This window comes from Charadrius vociferus, unplaced genomic scaffold (genome assembly GCF_000708025.1).
Source record: "Charadrius vociferus isolate BGI_N301 unplaced genomic scaffold, ASM70802v2 scaffold101, whole genome shotgun sequence".
Lineage (NCBI taxonomy): Eukaryota > Metazoa > Chordata > Aves > Charadriiformes > Charadriidae > Charadrius > Charadrius vociferus.
The window spans coordinates 2,169,684-2,184,241 of NW_009646941.1; the positions used below are offsets into that span (position 1 = coordinate 2,169,684).

General features: G+C 42.3%; 1 protein-coding gene across 1 annotated transcript in view; it reads right to left on the reverse strand.

The window, feature by feature from the left end:
* Positions 1-14,558, reverse strand: part of TNS3 (tensin 3) — a 136,019-nt gene that overhangs the window by 46,966 nt on the left and 74,495 nt on the right. Inside the window, exon 15 of the mRNA XM_009895046.1 lies at positions 14,471-14,554. Within this exon, the coding sequence (XP_009893348.1) occupies positions 14,471-14,554 (84 nt within the window). The remainder of the gene's footprint in view (positions 1-14,470; positions 14,555-14,558) is intronic.

Below are 14,558 nucleotides of genomic sequence, written 5' to 3' on the forward strand. Positions count from 1 at the left end.
AGGAATGCCTGGTTCAAGTCCTGCTGATAATCACGCAGAAGAGGGAGACCTCTCCTGTGACATGAATACTGTAACTGCTTTACATGGAAAAACCTCCTCCTCCTTCTAAGTGGAATCCAGAAAATGTCTAAGATTTAGGTTCAGCTGGTGGAAAATGGAGAAGACAATCACACTTGTAAACGCCACTGGCTTTAATAGCACAACTGTACAGACCTGTGAAGACCCGAGCGATCACAGACAACGTCACTACACTGAAGTCCCAATATTTACTTGGCTGGTTACAATGCTGATACCCACTGAACTCTGAACTCACAGCCCTGAGGACTAGGCAGAGGGAGTAGGAGGAGAATTCCTCACACTGTAAAGTGCCAGAACTGCGACTGTCAGTGCTAACACTCCCTTGCTTTGGGAGACCCACAGGTCTTTTCTGACCTGTTTTTCCTCTCAGAGTAACTCAACCTGAAGTTTCTAAAATGCATCAATTTCCTGAATGACGTCTGAAAACAGTTCTCTGACATGCAGGTATTTACAAGTCTCTTAGTGCATCTACTCGGTAAGCTGACTCTGCAGCTTAGCAATGCTCCAAACAGACTGGTTGTATACTATGCTCCCCGACAGAGCAAAAATAAATTGGAATGAAATTTCTAGAACAAATATTGCATACAGAGGGCATATCTTGAACACATTCAACATTCTCTTTTTCTTCCTAATGTTTTCTTAACTTTGTCTTCTTTTTCAAACCTCCTTTAAAATGAATTCATTGCCAAAATATTTGTGGCAACTGAACACAGACAGGCTTTTCAAATTGCTAGGCTGCCAGTCAAACATAGAAAGAAATGGTAAGATAAAAGAAATAAAATCTAAATACAGCGTTTCAGCTTATAATTTCAAAGGCTGTGAGTGTAGTACAAGGTCCTCTTACTTCCACAGGTCTCAGCTTTCATTAAAATGCACAGTTTATGCATACCTTAGTACTAGTCAGTTTTATCAACTCTTTGTGTCATTTCCCAATGAGGCATCAAAGCAGTTTGCACAAAATTACAACCAACAGGCACCCTTCAAAAGCACTGAATGAAAGCTATTAATAATATACTCTCTCATGACCAGATATGAAAGCATTGAAATAGCAACAATGAGGAAAGCAAGCCACAATCAATGTGTACTCTCAAGCTATTTTTAAAATACTCCCACTGTTTTCCAGAACAAAAAATATTTTGCCAATCTTCAGATAACATTTTGCTGTGACCAAGTGTAGAATGGAATTATAATCTGATGCATCCCATCTTAGGAAACTAGGAGCTGTGTCTGTTCTCTATCCTCAATACAGAGGGGTTCTTGAGTGCTCAGGAAACACAAACTTTTTTGACATAATTTCTTCCAATTTTTGCACTAAACAGTTTTAACAAAATAAACACAAGATAAATTTTACTGTTATTTATATGATACAACTTTCTGATATTGGTGGGTACATGTATACAAATTAAAGAAAGCTCATCTTGGATACAGGAATTAAAGACATCTGAATGAATGTTCCCTTAACCTTCTTACACATTTCAATAACTTGTTCTCTGTTTATCTTCAAAGAAAAAACAATGTAAACACAATTCTGAATAAAAAAAAATATAATAAAAAGAAATCACAAAATTTTTCAAGCTTTTTGAAAGCAATAAAATTCACAGGGTGCAATTTCATCTTCTTATAAAGAAGTCTATATAATCTTTCTATTATAATTTTTATTTCCTAGGGTTTATCTGGTACACAGATCAATTCAATGACTATCCCACAGATCCAGAACATCTTACCTGCAGCACTAAATTATCTCCATAGCTGTTTTATCATACAATCATGGAATGGTTTGGGTTGGAAGGGACCTTAAAGATCATCTAGTTCCACCTCCCCTGCTATGGGCAGGGACACCTTCCACAAGACCAGGTTGCTCAAAGCCCCAGCCAACTTGGCCTTGAACGCTTCCACGGATGTTGCCCAGGGAAGTTGTGGAGGCCCCCTGTTCCAGTGCCTCACCACCCTGACAGTAAAGAATTTCTTCCTAATATCTAATCTAAATCTCCCCTCTTTCAGTTTAAAACTATTGCCACTCGTCCTGTCACTACGCTCCCTGATAAAGAGTCCCTCCCCATCTTTCCTGTAGGCCCCTTTTTGATACTGGAAGACTGCTACAACGTCTCCCTGAAGCCTTCTCTTTTCCAGGCTGAACAACCCCAACTCTCTCAGCCTGTCTTCACAGGAAAGATGTCCCTGCCTTCTGATCATCTTCATGGCCCTCCTCTGGACCCGTTCCAACAGGTCCGTGGCCTTCTTATGTTGGGGACCCCAGACCTAGATGCAGTACTCCAGGTCGGGTCTCACCAGAGTGGAGTAGAGGGGCAGAATCACCTCCCTTGACCTGCTGGCCATGCTGCTTCTGAGGCAGTCCAGGATGCGGCAAGTGCACATTGCTGGCTTATATTCTATGACAAGGCGACACGCTTAGTGGATGAGGGAAAAGCTATGGATATTGTTTACCTGGACTAGTAAAGACTTCAACACTGTTTCCCACAGAATTCTCCTGGAGAAACTGGCTGCTCATGGCTTGGATGAGTGTACTCTTCGCTGGGTAAAAAACTGGCTGGATGGCCATGCCCAAAGAGGTGTGGTAGTGACTGCAGTTAAATCCAATTGGTGGTCAGTCACAAGTGGTGTTCCCCAGGGCTCAGTACTGGGGCCAGTTCTGTTTAAGATCTTTATCAATGACCTGGACAAGGGGATCAAGCGCACCCTCAGTAAACTTACATATGACACTAAGTTAGGCGGGAATGTCGACCTGCCTGAGGGTAGGATGGGATCTGGATGGGCTGGATCAATGGGCCAAGGCCAATGGTATCAGGTTCAACAAGGTGAAGTGCCGGATCCTGCAATTGGGTCACAACAACCCCATGCAGTGCTACAGGCTTGGAGAAGAGTGGCTGGAAAGCTGCCCAGAGGAGAAGAACCTGGGGGTGTTTGTTGACAGCCAGCTGAATATGAACCAGCAGTGTGCTCAGGTGGTCAAGGCCAACAGCATCCTGGCTTGTATCAGGAACAGTGTGGTGAGCAGGACTAGGGAAGTGATCGTCCCTCTGTACTTGGCTCCACATTGAGTTTTGAGCCCCTCACTACAAGAAAGATACTGAGGTTCTGGAGCGTGTCCAGAGAAGGGCAACAAAGCTAGTGAGGTGTCTAGAGCACAAGTCTTCTGAGAAGCGGCTGAGGGAACTGGGGTTGTTTAGTCTGGAGAGAAGGTGGCTGAGGGGAGCCCTTATTGCTCTCTACAGCTACCTGAAAGGAGGTTGTAGAGAGGTGGGGGTCAGTCTCCTCTCCCAAGTAACAAGAGACATGATGAGAGGAAATGGCCTCAAGTTACACCAGGGGAGGTTTAGATTGGATATTAGGAAAAAGTTCTTAACCGAAATGGTTGTTAAGCATTGGAACAGGCCATCCAGGGAAGTGGTGGAATCACCATCCCTGGAGGTATTAAAAAGATGGGTAGACGTGGTACTTCGGGACATGGTTTAGTGGTGGTTTTGGCAGTGTTAGGTTGATGGCTGGACTTGATCTTAAAGGTCCCTTCCAACCTAGACAATTCTATGATTGTGTATTGATCTCCTCATCAACCAACACCCCCAAGTCCCTCTCCTCAGGGCTGCTCTCCATCCATTCTCCACACAGCCTGTATTTGTGCTTGGGATTGTCCTGACCCATGTGCAGGACCTTGCACTTGTTCTTGTTGAACTTCATGAGGTTTGCCTGGGCCCATCTTTCAAGCCTGTCCAGGTCCCTCTGGATGGCATCCCTTCCCTCCAGCGTGTCGACTGCTCCACACAGCTTGGTGTCATCAGCAAACTTGCTGAGGGTGCACTCAAGCCCACTGTCCGTGTCACCAACAAAGACGTTAAACAGTACTGGTCACAGTACCAGCCCCAGAGGGACACCACTTGTCACTGCTCACCACTTGAACATGGAGCTGTTGACCCCAACTCTTTGAGTGCGACTGTCCAGCCAATTCCTTGGGCACTGAGTGGTCCATCGGTCAAATCCATGTCTCCCCAATTTAGAGACCATGATGTTGTGCAGAACAGTGTCAAACGTTTTACACCCAGGCAGATGATGTCAGTTGCTCACCCCTTACGCTGTAATCCTGTCGTAGAAGGCCATGAAAGTTGTCAGACACGATTTGCCTTTAGTGAAGCCATGTTGGCTGTTGCCAATAACCATATGCCTCAGCAGAGTTTCCAGGAGGATCTGCTCCACGATCTCACTGGGCACAGATGTGAGACTGAGTGGCCTGTAGTTCCCTGGGAGTTCCTTTTTTCCCTTTTTAAAAATGGGGGTTATGTTTCCCCTTTTCCAGTCAGTGGGAACTTCACCTGACTGCCATGACTTCTCAAACATGATGGGATAGTGGCTTAGCAACTTCATCTGCCAGTTCCCTCAGGACCCATGGATGCATCTCATCAGGTCCCATCAATTTGCGCACCATCAGGCTCCTTACATGATGTCAAACCTGATCTTCTCCTGCAGTGGGCAGTTCTTCAGTCTCCCAGTCCCTGCCTTTGCCTTCTGTGACTTGGACAGTGTGGCTAGAGCCCTTCCCCGTGAAGACTGAGGCAAAAAAGTCATTGAGTGTCTCAGCCTTCTTCATATCCCAGGTAACCAGTTCTTGCATTTCCTTCCGGAGAGGGCCCACGCTTTCCCTAGTCTTCCTTTTACCACTGACCTACCTGTAGAAGCTTTTCTTGTTGCCCTTGATGGCCATGGCCAGATTTAATTCTGTCAGGGATTTAGCTTTCCTAACCTGATCCCTGGCTGATTGGACAATTTCTCTGTATTCCTCCCAGGCTACCTGTCCTTGCTTCCACCCTCTGTAGGCTTCCTTTTATAATCTCCCATCAAAGAATTTCATTTTCATTTACTTCATTTTTGGAAGCTTTCTGGACAAATTCTTAAAACACCGAGAGCGCACAATCTGAGAATATTCAGGAAATCCAATTACAATAGCGAGCACAAACTAGCAATGTGATTGTAATACTCAGATTGCCTTCACATTGTTTTTCTTGAAATGCTACAGATGCAGTACTATTCAGACTGAATTTTATTTACACCCCATTTAGAGTTTGTGCTTTTAACACAGTGTTTGATGAAGGACTGAAAAAAACAATAATCTGTTCTGCTTTCTGTACTAGTTCTTCTTGCATCCCTCAGCCCCAGCTATTGCAACTCTACTCCTCCCCAGCTTCCTTCCTGCTGTTTCTCCCCCCAACACACACACGTAGTTTGTTCCTCTGCAGGAATTTTCTCCCATTATTCCCATTCCAATTGCTAAGTTGATGTCAAACCTTCTGGGAATGGAGGGGAAAAAATTCAATGTACCTGTGATCCCTCAGGGATCCTAATGTCACTTGGGAAAAAAGTGTGTGTATATATATTAAAGAAATCTCATATATCAGCTTTTCAGAGCAGGGGGTGGTGGAAGGGAGCAGGAAGTGAAAATAAATGAAAGCAAACTGACAGTTCCAAAGGCTATTAAAGGAATTGTGTGATTTATCAAGACTTTTTGAAAATAAGTAAGCAACATGAAGATAATAAGGATTAACCTTGGATCCAATACTTTAATCAGAAGTTTTGATTTTTTTCTTGTAAATGTCTGCTTGTTGGATATGTAGTTAAACAAATATAACAAAATGAAGCACCACTTCATCTGTTTACAAATAAAAATATCAACGAGCTTCTTCCAGAACATACAATTGTTTTTGCAAAATGGTAAACCAATTTGAAAATGAAAGAGAAAGGGAGACAGCACACAAGTGAGTGTTCACCATATAATCTTGGTGCAATTTACTAACCATGACAGCAAGTACCTTACGCAAAACTTCATTTTTACACAGAACAGGAATATTCTAAAGTGATACTCCAAAAGCTCAGTATCTAGCACTTGATAAACATTCTTAGAATGGATCAAGTGAATCTGAATTTCCTAGCATACTGTTTTTTATTTGTTTTCTGAAATGTCAGAAAAATGGTGGGCCACTTATTTTTCCAAGTTGTTACTGTAACTCATAGCTATATTTAGTACATTTACTAGTAGCATATTTGTGTGCTTTAATTGGTAATGCTGACAGCGCACAATGAACAGAGATTAACGCAACACAGCCTTTTATACAAGCCATAAGCTTTTTTGTGTGTCATTTTGAAATGGTGGTAAATCCTCAAATTGTATATTTCTATTCCTTGCTCCTCTGAATCAATGACATGTTAGAATTTTTAATGAGTGGATAAAATATGTACAGATTTTGTAAAGTTTTACATAGAAACACATAACATGGCTAAAACCAAACTCAGTCCATATTTAGCTAGCTAAATTGATTAATCTCTAAATCACTTCATATCTCTAAGCCAGAGAATAAAGCTTTGGTAAGATAATCAATGTGTACTGTAAGAATACATCTCATTAAAACCTTAGCCAAACTGAATGGGGGAAAAAAAAAAGCTCAATTAAAGTTGATTACCAAACAGTTCAGTTATAGACACTTATACTGTAAGTATTTTAGTTAATATTTCTCACTAAAAGCAGGCATTGACTACAAGTATTTCAAGTTACTTCCAGTTTCAATTTGGCTCTTCTGTTACAACATATTTTCCACCATTCAGATTGATGTGAATTAAATGAAACCATTCATCTATTCAGCACATGAGAAGGAACATTATTACTTCTGTCATGAATTTGGATTACCAGACTGAAATCGCTGATAATAAGCATTGTTTCTTTCTCCACGGGCCAGGCAAGATACAAAATTTCCATGTTTGTAGTTGAAAGATATGTTAAGAACTGTATTATAATCAGTGTCACAAAGGAAAGGAGGTCTGTGACAATAAAGACTCGAAAATACATCAAGTCATCTCCAAACTTCGTACAATAGAAAGTTTGTATAAAGGTTAGTTTTACTGAGCTGAACGTGTCAATAAAAGTAATCCAGGGAAAAAAAAGTGTGACACAGATCATAGCACATTATATTGACTTCAGTGTTTACAATGGCCAAGAAGTGGCCTCTGAACATTTATTACTATGCTTTACAGCATTCCACATGCTCTTTCTGGAAGACCTCATTAAGTTCATATGTCAGTAGAATCTGAACAGGAAAACTGAGTCCTTTCCTACTTGCTCTTGAAGCCCATGGAAGCTTCATACGCACTAGTAAATGGTATATTTTATCATAACTAAGAAACATTAACTGTTTCATTACAAAATTGTTGCGGAGATGAGCACTGTATTTATCCACAAGATAAACATGTCAAGGTCAATTGCAGGACAATGGAAGACATAACACAGACCTTGTCTATCTGCCTTGTAGTAAACATCATAAATTTCTTGTCTCTACTTGTATTTTCATTGCTCATTAATAGCCTCAATGTTTAAAACAAACAAACAAACCAACCACAAAAGTAACAAAAGAAAACAACCCAAAAAAACTCAAACCCAAAATCACAACAGGAAAAAACAAAATGAACCTTTGATTCCAGGAGGACAGAGTTCATGATAACTAGCCACTGAAGTGGATGAACTGAAGTTCTAAGCAAATTAACCCAGATGTCTGGAAAAGTTCCATACCAATCTCTTGCTTTGGACATGTATACCTTATATAAACAGTTAAGGGAAGGAGAGCAAGGCAGGTATAAATAATTATATGAAACCTTTTCATAACGTAGAGAAAGTTTTTGCACATCATAAACTGGGAATTTTTCCTTCTCACAAATTAGGATCGCTTTTATTCCCTATGCTGCTAACACTTCTGACACACAGAAAAGGTTTTCAGTTCAGAACCTTAACTTTTTTTATTGAACAATTAAGCAGTATGTTTCACTCCCCTTGCAACTCAGTGACTGGAAGAAATTACAATCCTGGAGTAACAGTGTTAAATTACAACAGTATAAAATTATAATCAGTAATAGAATTATGCAGTAATGAGGATATCTGTTAGGTTGTAAGAGAGTTTGTCTTAGAGAGGTTTATGAAACAGTCATCACTGTGGTGGTGTAACAGAGTTACATAAGCCTATGTTAGCCAGTGAGGGGAATGTAGGATTACAATGTCTCTGTCAGACAAAAACAGAGTCTGTATGAGAAAAAATGTGGAAATATGCCAGCGTCTGGCCTTGAAGAGTTCCATGACAGCATGAGGAGAAAGGATGACCTTTTGACAATTTTTAGAAAAGTTGCAGCTTCTATGCTAGCTCTGAGTACGGCACCTAAGCTAAGCTCCGTGGCAGGTATGAAAAGGCAAGGCCTTACACACGCTTGAAGGCACTGAGATTCCTCATACCAGCAGCAGTGCTATCATCCCACCATACGCACTGCTTGAACTACACAAATTTACTTAGGCTGTTCAGAAAAGATGGGAAAACAGGACATCATGGCTTTTCTGTCAGTACATGCATAAAGGATTATAGACAATCTTCCCTAGTTTCACAGATCCCTGCTTTCTGCTGCAAGACAGTGCCTGTTTGTGAATGCCGATTGCCTGCTGTCTCTGTCTTTGCTTTGGCCAGGGCTGAAGAAGGGGCAGCTCCTCACGACCAGCCTGAGGGGTGGAGTGGCAGGGGTGGTTAGCCAGAGTTCAGTCCTCTGGCAAAGAGCTTGCTACGTTTTTATTTGTTACTTCTATATACAAAGGGACTTCAATTAGCTGTATGCTGTCTGAGACAAGAGAGCCTTTATAAGCTCCGAAATGCCCTACAAATAGCACTTCTGTTCCTTCACTGATGTGTGGGACTCTCCCATGGGATATACAATGGCTATTGTGTTACTCAGAGAGATGCATGCACTATCTGGAGCCTACTTTTTCATGGGGTATTTATAAAACTAGCCAATTTACAGACTGCTCAAGTTTGTCTTAACAAACAAGGTTTCTTTCAAAAGATAATTCAGAATGAACTCTGTGGGTGCTGTATTACTTGCAAGCTATGTAAAGTGAGGAAAAGGGCAATGAAACCATGGCAGCAAGTGATCACTGGAGCAGCAGTGCTGACACGCAAGGACTGCATGCCTGAACACAGACTGCAGGAGGTTAAACTTGCTCCCGTCTGAGAAAGAACGAGGTTATGGAAAGGAATCCTGCTCTTTCTAGCTGGCCCAGGCACAGCATCTTAAGTAAAGGTATATAGAGAAAGAAGAGGTAGGGCATAGCTGATGAAAGGGAGACAGATACATAACGCCACTGAACTGACTTTCCCTAACAAAGTGGTTTCACCTGGAAAGAAAATTAAGATTTCTAGGGCTAACAGAGCACCATTTTATACAGGGTTTTGTCAGGCTTCAGTGAAGACAGTGCCCTTCACTTCAATAAATAGTTTAAAAATCAGAATTAGATGCATTCCAGATAGGGTTTGCAGTTTACAACAAGAACAACTTACAAAAGAACAGACAATTTTATCATTTTGTATATATAAAGACTGGTTGTCAATGTAATTCTTGAACACAGAATACACAAAAATATGTATTGTTTTTTAAAAATCTATACTTTCATACTTTTCTAAAACCACATTCTCTCTTGATATGGTAAGTGCTAACAACACTGGAAGCTATTCTCTACAAGGAAGCAGGGAGGAAATAAGACAGCGATATATCTAGATAACTGGTAGCCAGATCCTCACTACTAACTTGAAATGCAGATAAGCAGCAAAGCTGAGATGCAGAACAAACCACTTCTGAATTCAAGGGTGATCTGAACTGAAACAAAAGGGGCAAGATCTTAATAGCAGAAATTAAGACTCCAGAGCCCATGACTCCAAAGGCCTCAATCTGTCGAAACCGTCTGGAGAAGTCAGCATGTTTCCCAACTTCTACCAAAATTAAAACAATGAAAGCATTTAAAAGAAGAGCAAGGCTGCAAAGGAAAGTGCTAAAAATTGGGGCTGTAAGAATTCTTGCAAAGTACATACTGATAGAGTCACCTTTGTCGCATGTGCATTAGAGCAATCTCAACAACAGGAACAGCTACTTCTGTCCCCTTCAGATTCTTGGCCCCATTCAACACACCAAACGCAACTCTTGCTCTGGCCATGAATTAGGGATTGGTTACAAAAGAGAAGAAAGAAAAAAAAGAACAGACATCTTTTCACTTCTTGCCAAAGTCAGAAGCAAGTAAATGCAGTAAATAGATACTATAGATACAGTCAATAAGTAAAGTAGAATAGTAAAGGGAGAAGAGTAAAAACAACAACAAAAAAATTCTAGTAGGATTCTAATATTGCCTCTGGCAATAGAAGTTTCTGTGCTCTGGTGGGAAAGTCACCCAGCTAACGTTTCTTAGTGGTGCTCGCTAATGGTGTATCGCATGTTTTCTAGCTGACCCACTTCATACACCTTTAACCTTAGTATCAAAGTACATTACATTTGCGGGTAAAAGCAAAGCCATAGGGAGCTGAGCAGTTAACCTGTAGCATTCAGTACACCTTGAGTATCATTTTTAAAGGGGTATTCAAAGGGAGAAATACCTGCTTTGGTCTAAGCTAGAGTATTTTCAGTGTTGCATTAACCCAGTATTTGAGAGATAAGGATGGATAAAGAGTTGACTGAGAGCCTATGGGTAAGGATTAAAAGGAAATCAGGAGCAGGGGACATTACAGTGGGGGTCTGCTACAGGGGCAGATAGGGGCGGCATCACGTTCACAGACCGTGGTTCTCACGGGCGAATTCAACCACCCCGACATCTGTTGGAAAGGTAACACAGCCAGGCATAGGCAATCCAGGAGGTTCTTGGATTGCACTGATGACAACTTCCTTCTCCAAGTGGTAGAGGAGCCAACGAGGAGAGGAGCCATGCTGGACCTTGTTCTTACCAACAAGGAGGGGCTGGTAGGCAGTGTCAAACTCAAGGGTAGCCTGGGCTGTAGTGACCAGGAAATGGTCGAATTCGAGATCCTCGAGGCAGCAAGGAAAGTGAGCAGCAAACTGACCACCCTGGACTTTGGGAGAGCTGACTTTGGCCTCTTGAAGAATCTGCCATGGTGCCATGGGATGAAGCGCTGGAGGGAAGAGGACCCAAGAAAGTTGGCAAATATTCAAGGACCACCTCCTCCAAGCTCAGGAGCAATGCATGTCTACAAAGAGGAAGGCAGGCAGAAAAGCCAGGAGGCCTGAATGGATGAACAAGGAGCTCCTGGACATGATCAAAAGTAAAAAGGAGGCCTATAGGGAGCGGAAACAGGGGCGGGTAGCCTGGGAGGAATACAGAGGAATCGTTCGAGCAGCCAGGGATTGGGTAGGACAAGTTAAAGCCCAGAATGAACTAAATCTGGCCAGGGACATTAAGACAAACAAAAAATCCTCCTTTAAGTATGCCAGTGAGAAAAGAAAGACTAGGGAAGAGGTGGGCCTTCTTCCTCTTCCCTTCCTTCTCCAGAAGGAAATGCAAGAAAACTGCTTTCCTAGGACAGAGACAGAGCTGAGGTCCTCAACCACTTTTTTCCCCTTAGTCTTCACTGGCAAGGACTGCAGCCACACTGCCCATGATGCAGAATGCAAAGGCAAGGATTGGGAAAATGAAAAACCACCCACTGTAGGTGCAGATCAAGTGCGAGACCACCTGAGGAACCTGAAGGTGGACAAGTCCATGGGACCTGATGAGATACATCCGCGGGTCCTGAGGGAACTAACAGATGAAGTCGCTAAGCCACTAGCCATCATATTTGAGAAATTGTGGCAGTCTGGCAAGGTTCCTGCCAACTGGAAAAGGGGAAACATAACCCCTACTTTCAAAAAGGGAAAAAAAGACCACCCAGGGAACTACAGGCCAGTCAGTCTCACCTCTGTGCCTGGCAAGATCACAGAGCAGATCCTCCTGGAAACTCTGCTAAGGCACATAGAAAACAAGGAGGTGATCGGTGACAGCCAGCATGGCTTCACCAAGGGCTAGTCATGACTGACAAATTTGATGGCCTTCTACGAAAGGGTTACAGCAGCAGTGGACAAGGGAAGAGCAACCAATGTCATCTACCTGGACTTGTGCAAAGCGTTTGACACCATCCCACACGATATCCTGGTCTCTAAATTGGAGAGACATGGATTCAACAAATGGACCACTCGGTGGATAAAGAAATGGCTGGATGGTTGCACTCAAAGAGTTGCGGTCAACGGCTCAATGTCCAAGTGGAGAGCAGTGATGAGCAGCGTTCCTCAGGGGTCGGTACTGGGACCTGTACTGTTCAACATCTTTGTCGCGGACACGGACAGTGGGATTGAGAGCACCCTCAGCAAGTTTGCCGATGATACCAAGCTGGTTGGTGAGGTGAACACGCTGGAGGGGAGGGACGCCATCCAGAGGGACCCGGACAGGCTGCAGAGGTGGGCCCAAGCCAACCTCATGCAGTTCAACAAGGCCAAGTGCAAGGTCCTACGTCTGGGTTGGGGCAATCCCAAGCACAAATACAGGCTCGTTGGGGAATGGCTGGAGAGTAGCCCTGAGGAGAAGGACCTGGGTGTGCTGATTGACGAGAAGCTCAACGTGAGCCAGCAATGTGCGATTACAGCCCAGAAGGCCAACCGCATCCTGGGCTGCATCAAAAGAAGTGTGGCCAGCAGGTGAAAGGAGGTGATTCTACCCCTCTACTTCACTCTTGTGAGACCCCACCTGGAGTCCTGCATCCCCTATGAGGAAAGGCTGAGAGAGTTGGGGCTGTTCAGCCTGGAGAAGAGAAGGCTCTGGGGAGATCTTATTGCGGCCTTCCAGTACCTAAAGGGGGCCTACAGGAGAGCTGGGGAAGGACTTTGTACTAGGGCATGTAGTGACGGGACGAGGGGGAATGGCTTTAAACTGGAAGAGGGCAGGTTTAGATTAAACATTAGGAAGAAATTTTTTACTCTGAGGGTTGTAAGGCACTGGAACATGTTGCCCAGAGAGGTTGTTGAGGCCCCATCCCCAGAGGTGTTTAAGGCCAGGCTGGATGTGGCCTTGGGCAACCTGGTCTAGTGGGAGGTGTCCCTGCCCATGGCAGGGGGGTTGGAACTCTGTGATCTTCAAGGTCCTTTCCAACCTAAACCATTCTATGATTCTATCACCAACAAAATAGAGAAATGCACTGAAAGCCACAAAATTTTCCAGGGTGAGTCCTAACTCTTAGCAACAGTGATGGCAACCATTTAACAACAAAGTATTCAGTAGATTAACTCAACGTAAGCAGCCTGTAATTGATTTGCTGAAACTTTCCTCAGAAGGCTATCTACCACTAATTGTTTAAGAGTTAAGAGAGTAAGGGGCAAAGTCACAGAAACTGAATGATAAAGAGATGTCTTGAACTGGGTAGAAGATTGCTTTATTACTAAAGATAATTTTATTATGTGTTGATGTTATTTGCTTTTGATAATTATTAAATGAGGCAAATTAAACAGAAAGGTTTTTTTTTTCCCAAAATTAAAACCAAAACACTAACTATTCTTACAGCAAAATCCACCCTCAAATTTATTGGAAACTCTACTGTCAAGATCCTGCCTGAGAAGACAGTCATAGCCTAAGCAATAAAACTACATATACACGTGAATTATCATCTGAACATCTTCTAATGCATCCAATTTAAATTAATGTCTGTGATTTTTTATTCAGGTGTTAAATAACATACATTCACTTCCTTCTATGTCCAGCAATTTCTGATGCAGTCACATGAAAAACTTACTTTTTAAAATAATATCGCACAGAAAAGGTGACAGCTAACAATATCTTTGCTGCTATTTTTAACAGCAAAGAGTTAAGGCCTCAAAGAAGAATCCTTTATTAATAAAATTCATAGCTAGATCACATTATATCTTTAAATGTGTAATCATCTATTACCAACTACTTTTCTATGCTTGTGCATTTACATTGTGGCACAAAAAAAACCCCAGAAGATTCATTCCTTTGATTAAGATCTCCTTGACTTGAGCATAGCTACTGTCAAGCTCTATTGTCAGCTTCACTTGCCTGACAAGATGGCAACATGGATATCACCGCTCTTTCCTCAGGTGGAGACAAGAACCTACTAAAAATCACAAGAACCTCAAATCTCCTGACAGTAGTATTTTGATATCAGCAGAGAGATTGTGGAACATTGAAACCACACAAATGCATACAAAGAACAAGAGCAGGATAGCCTTAAACACTGAATTGCATTTTCTCTTATTGCCATGATGCAACTGCCTAATTGCTCCACACTGATTTTAGACACTGAACGTGAACACAGGACTCCCAGTTGGCAACTAACGGCATTAAATATTTCTTGGATAATTATTCATTGTTTACGTCTTTTTAATATGATTGAAATAGAACTGCTAAATTCTATTTCTGTGACCTGCACGTGTCTAAAATCACCAGGTATATGTCCTATTTATAAAGGAATAATCACTGTTGTGTTAGTTGTCTTCATACACAGTTCAGTTTCAAATTATTTAAGAAGTAGGGGTATCTTACCGGGACTGGTTCTGTAGAACTCAGATGGGCTGCTGACCTTTTGGCAGGAGGGAGTTCGCTGATGGTATAGCGGAGGTGTTTTCACTAG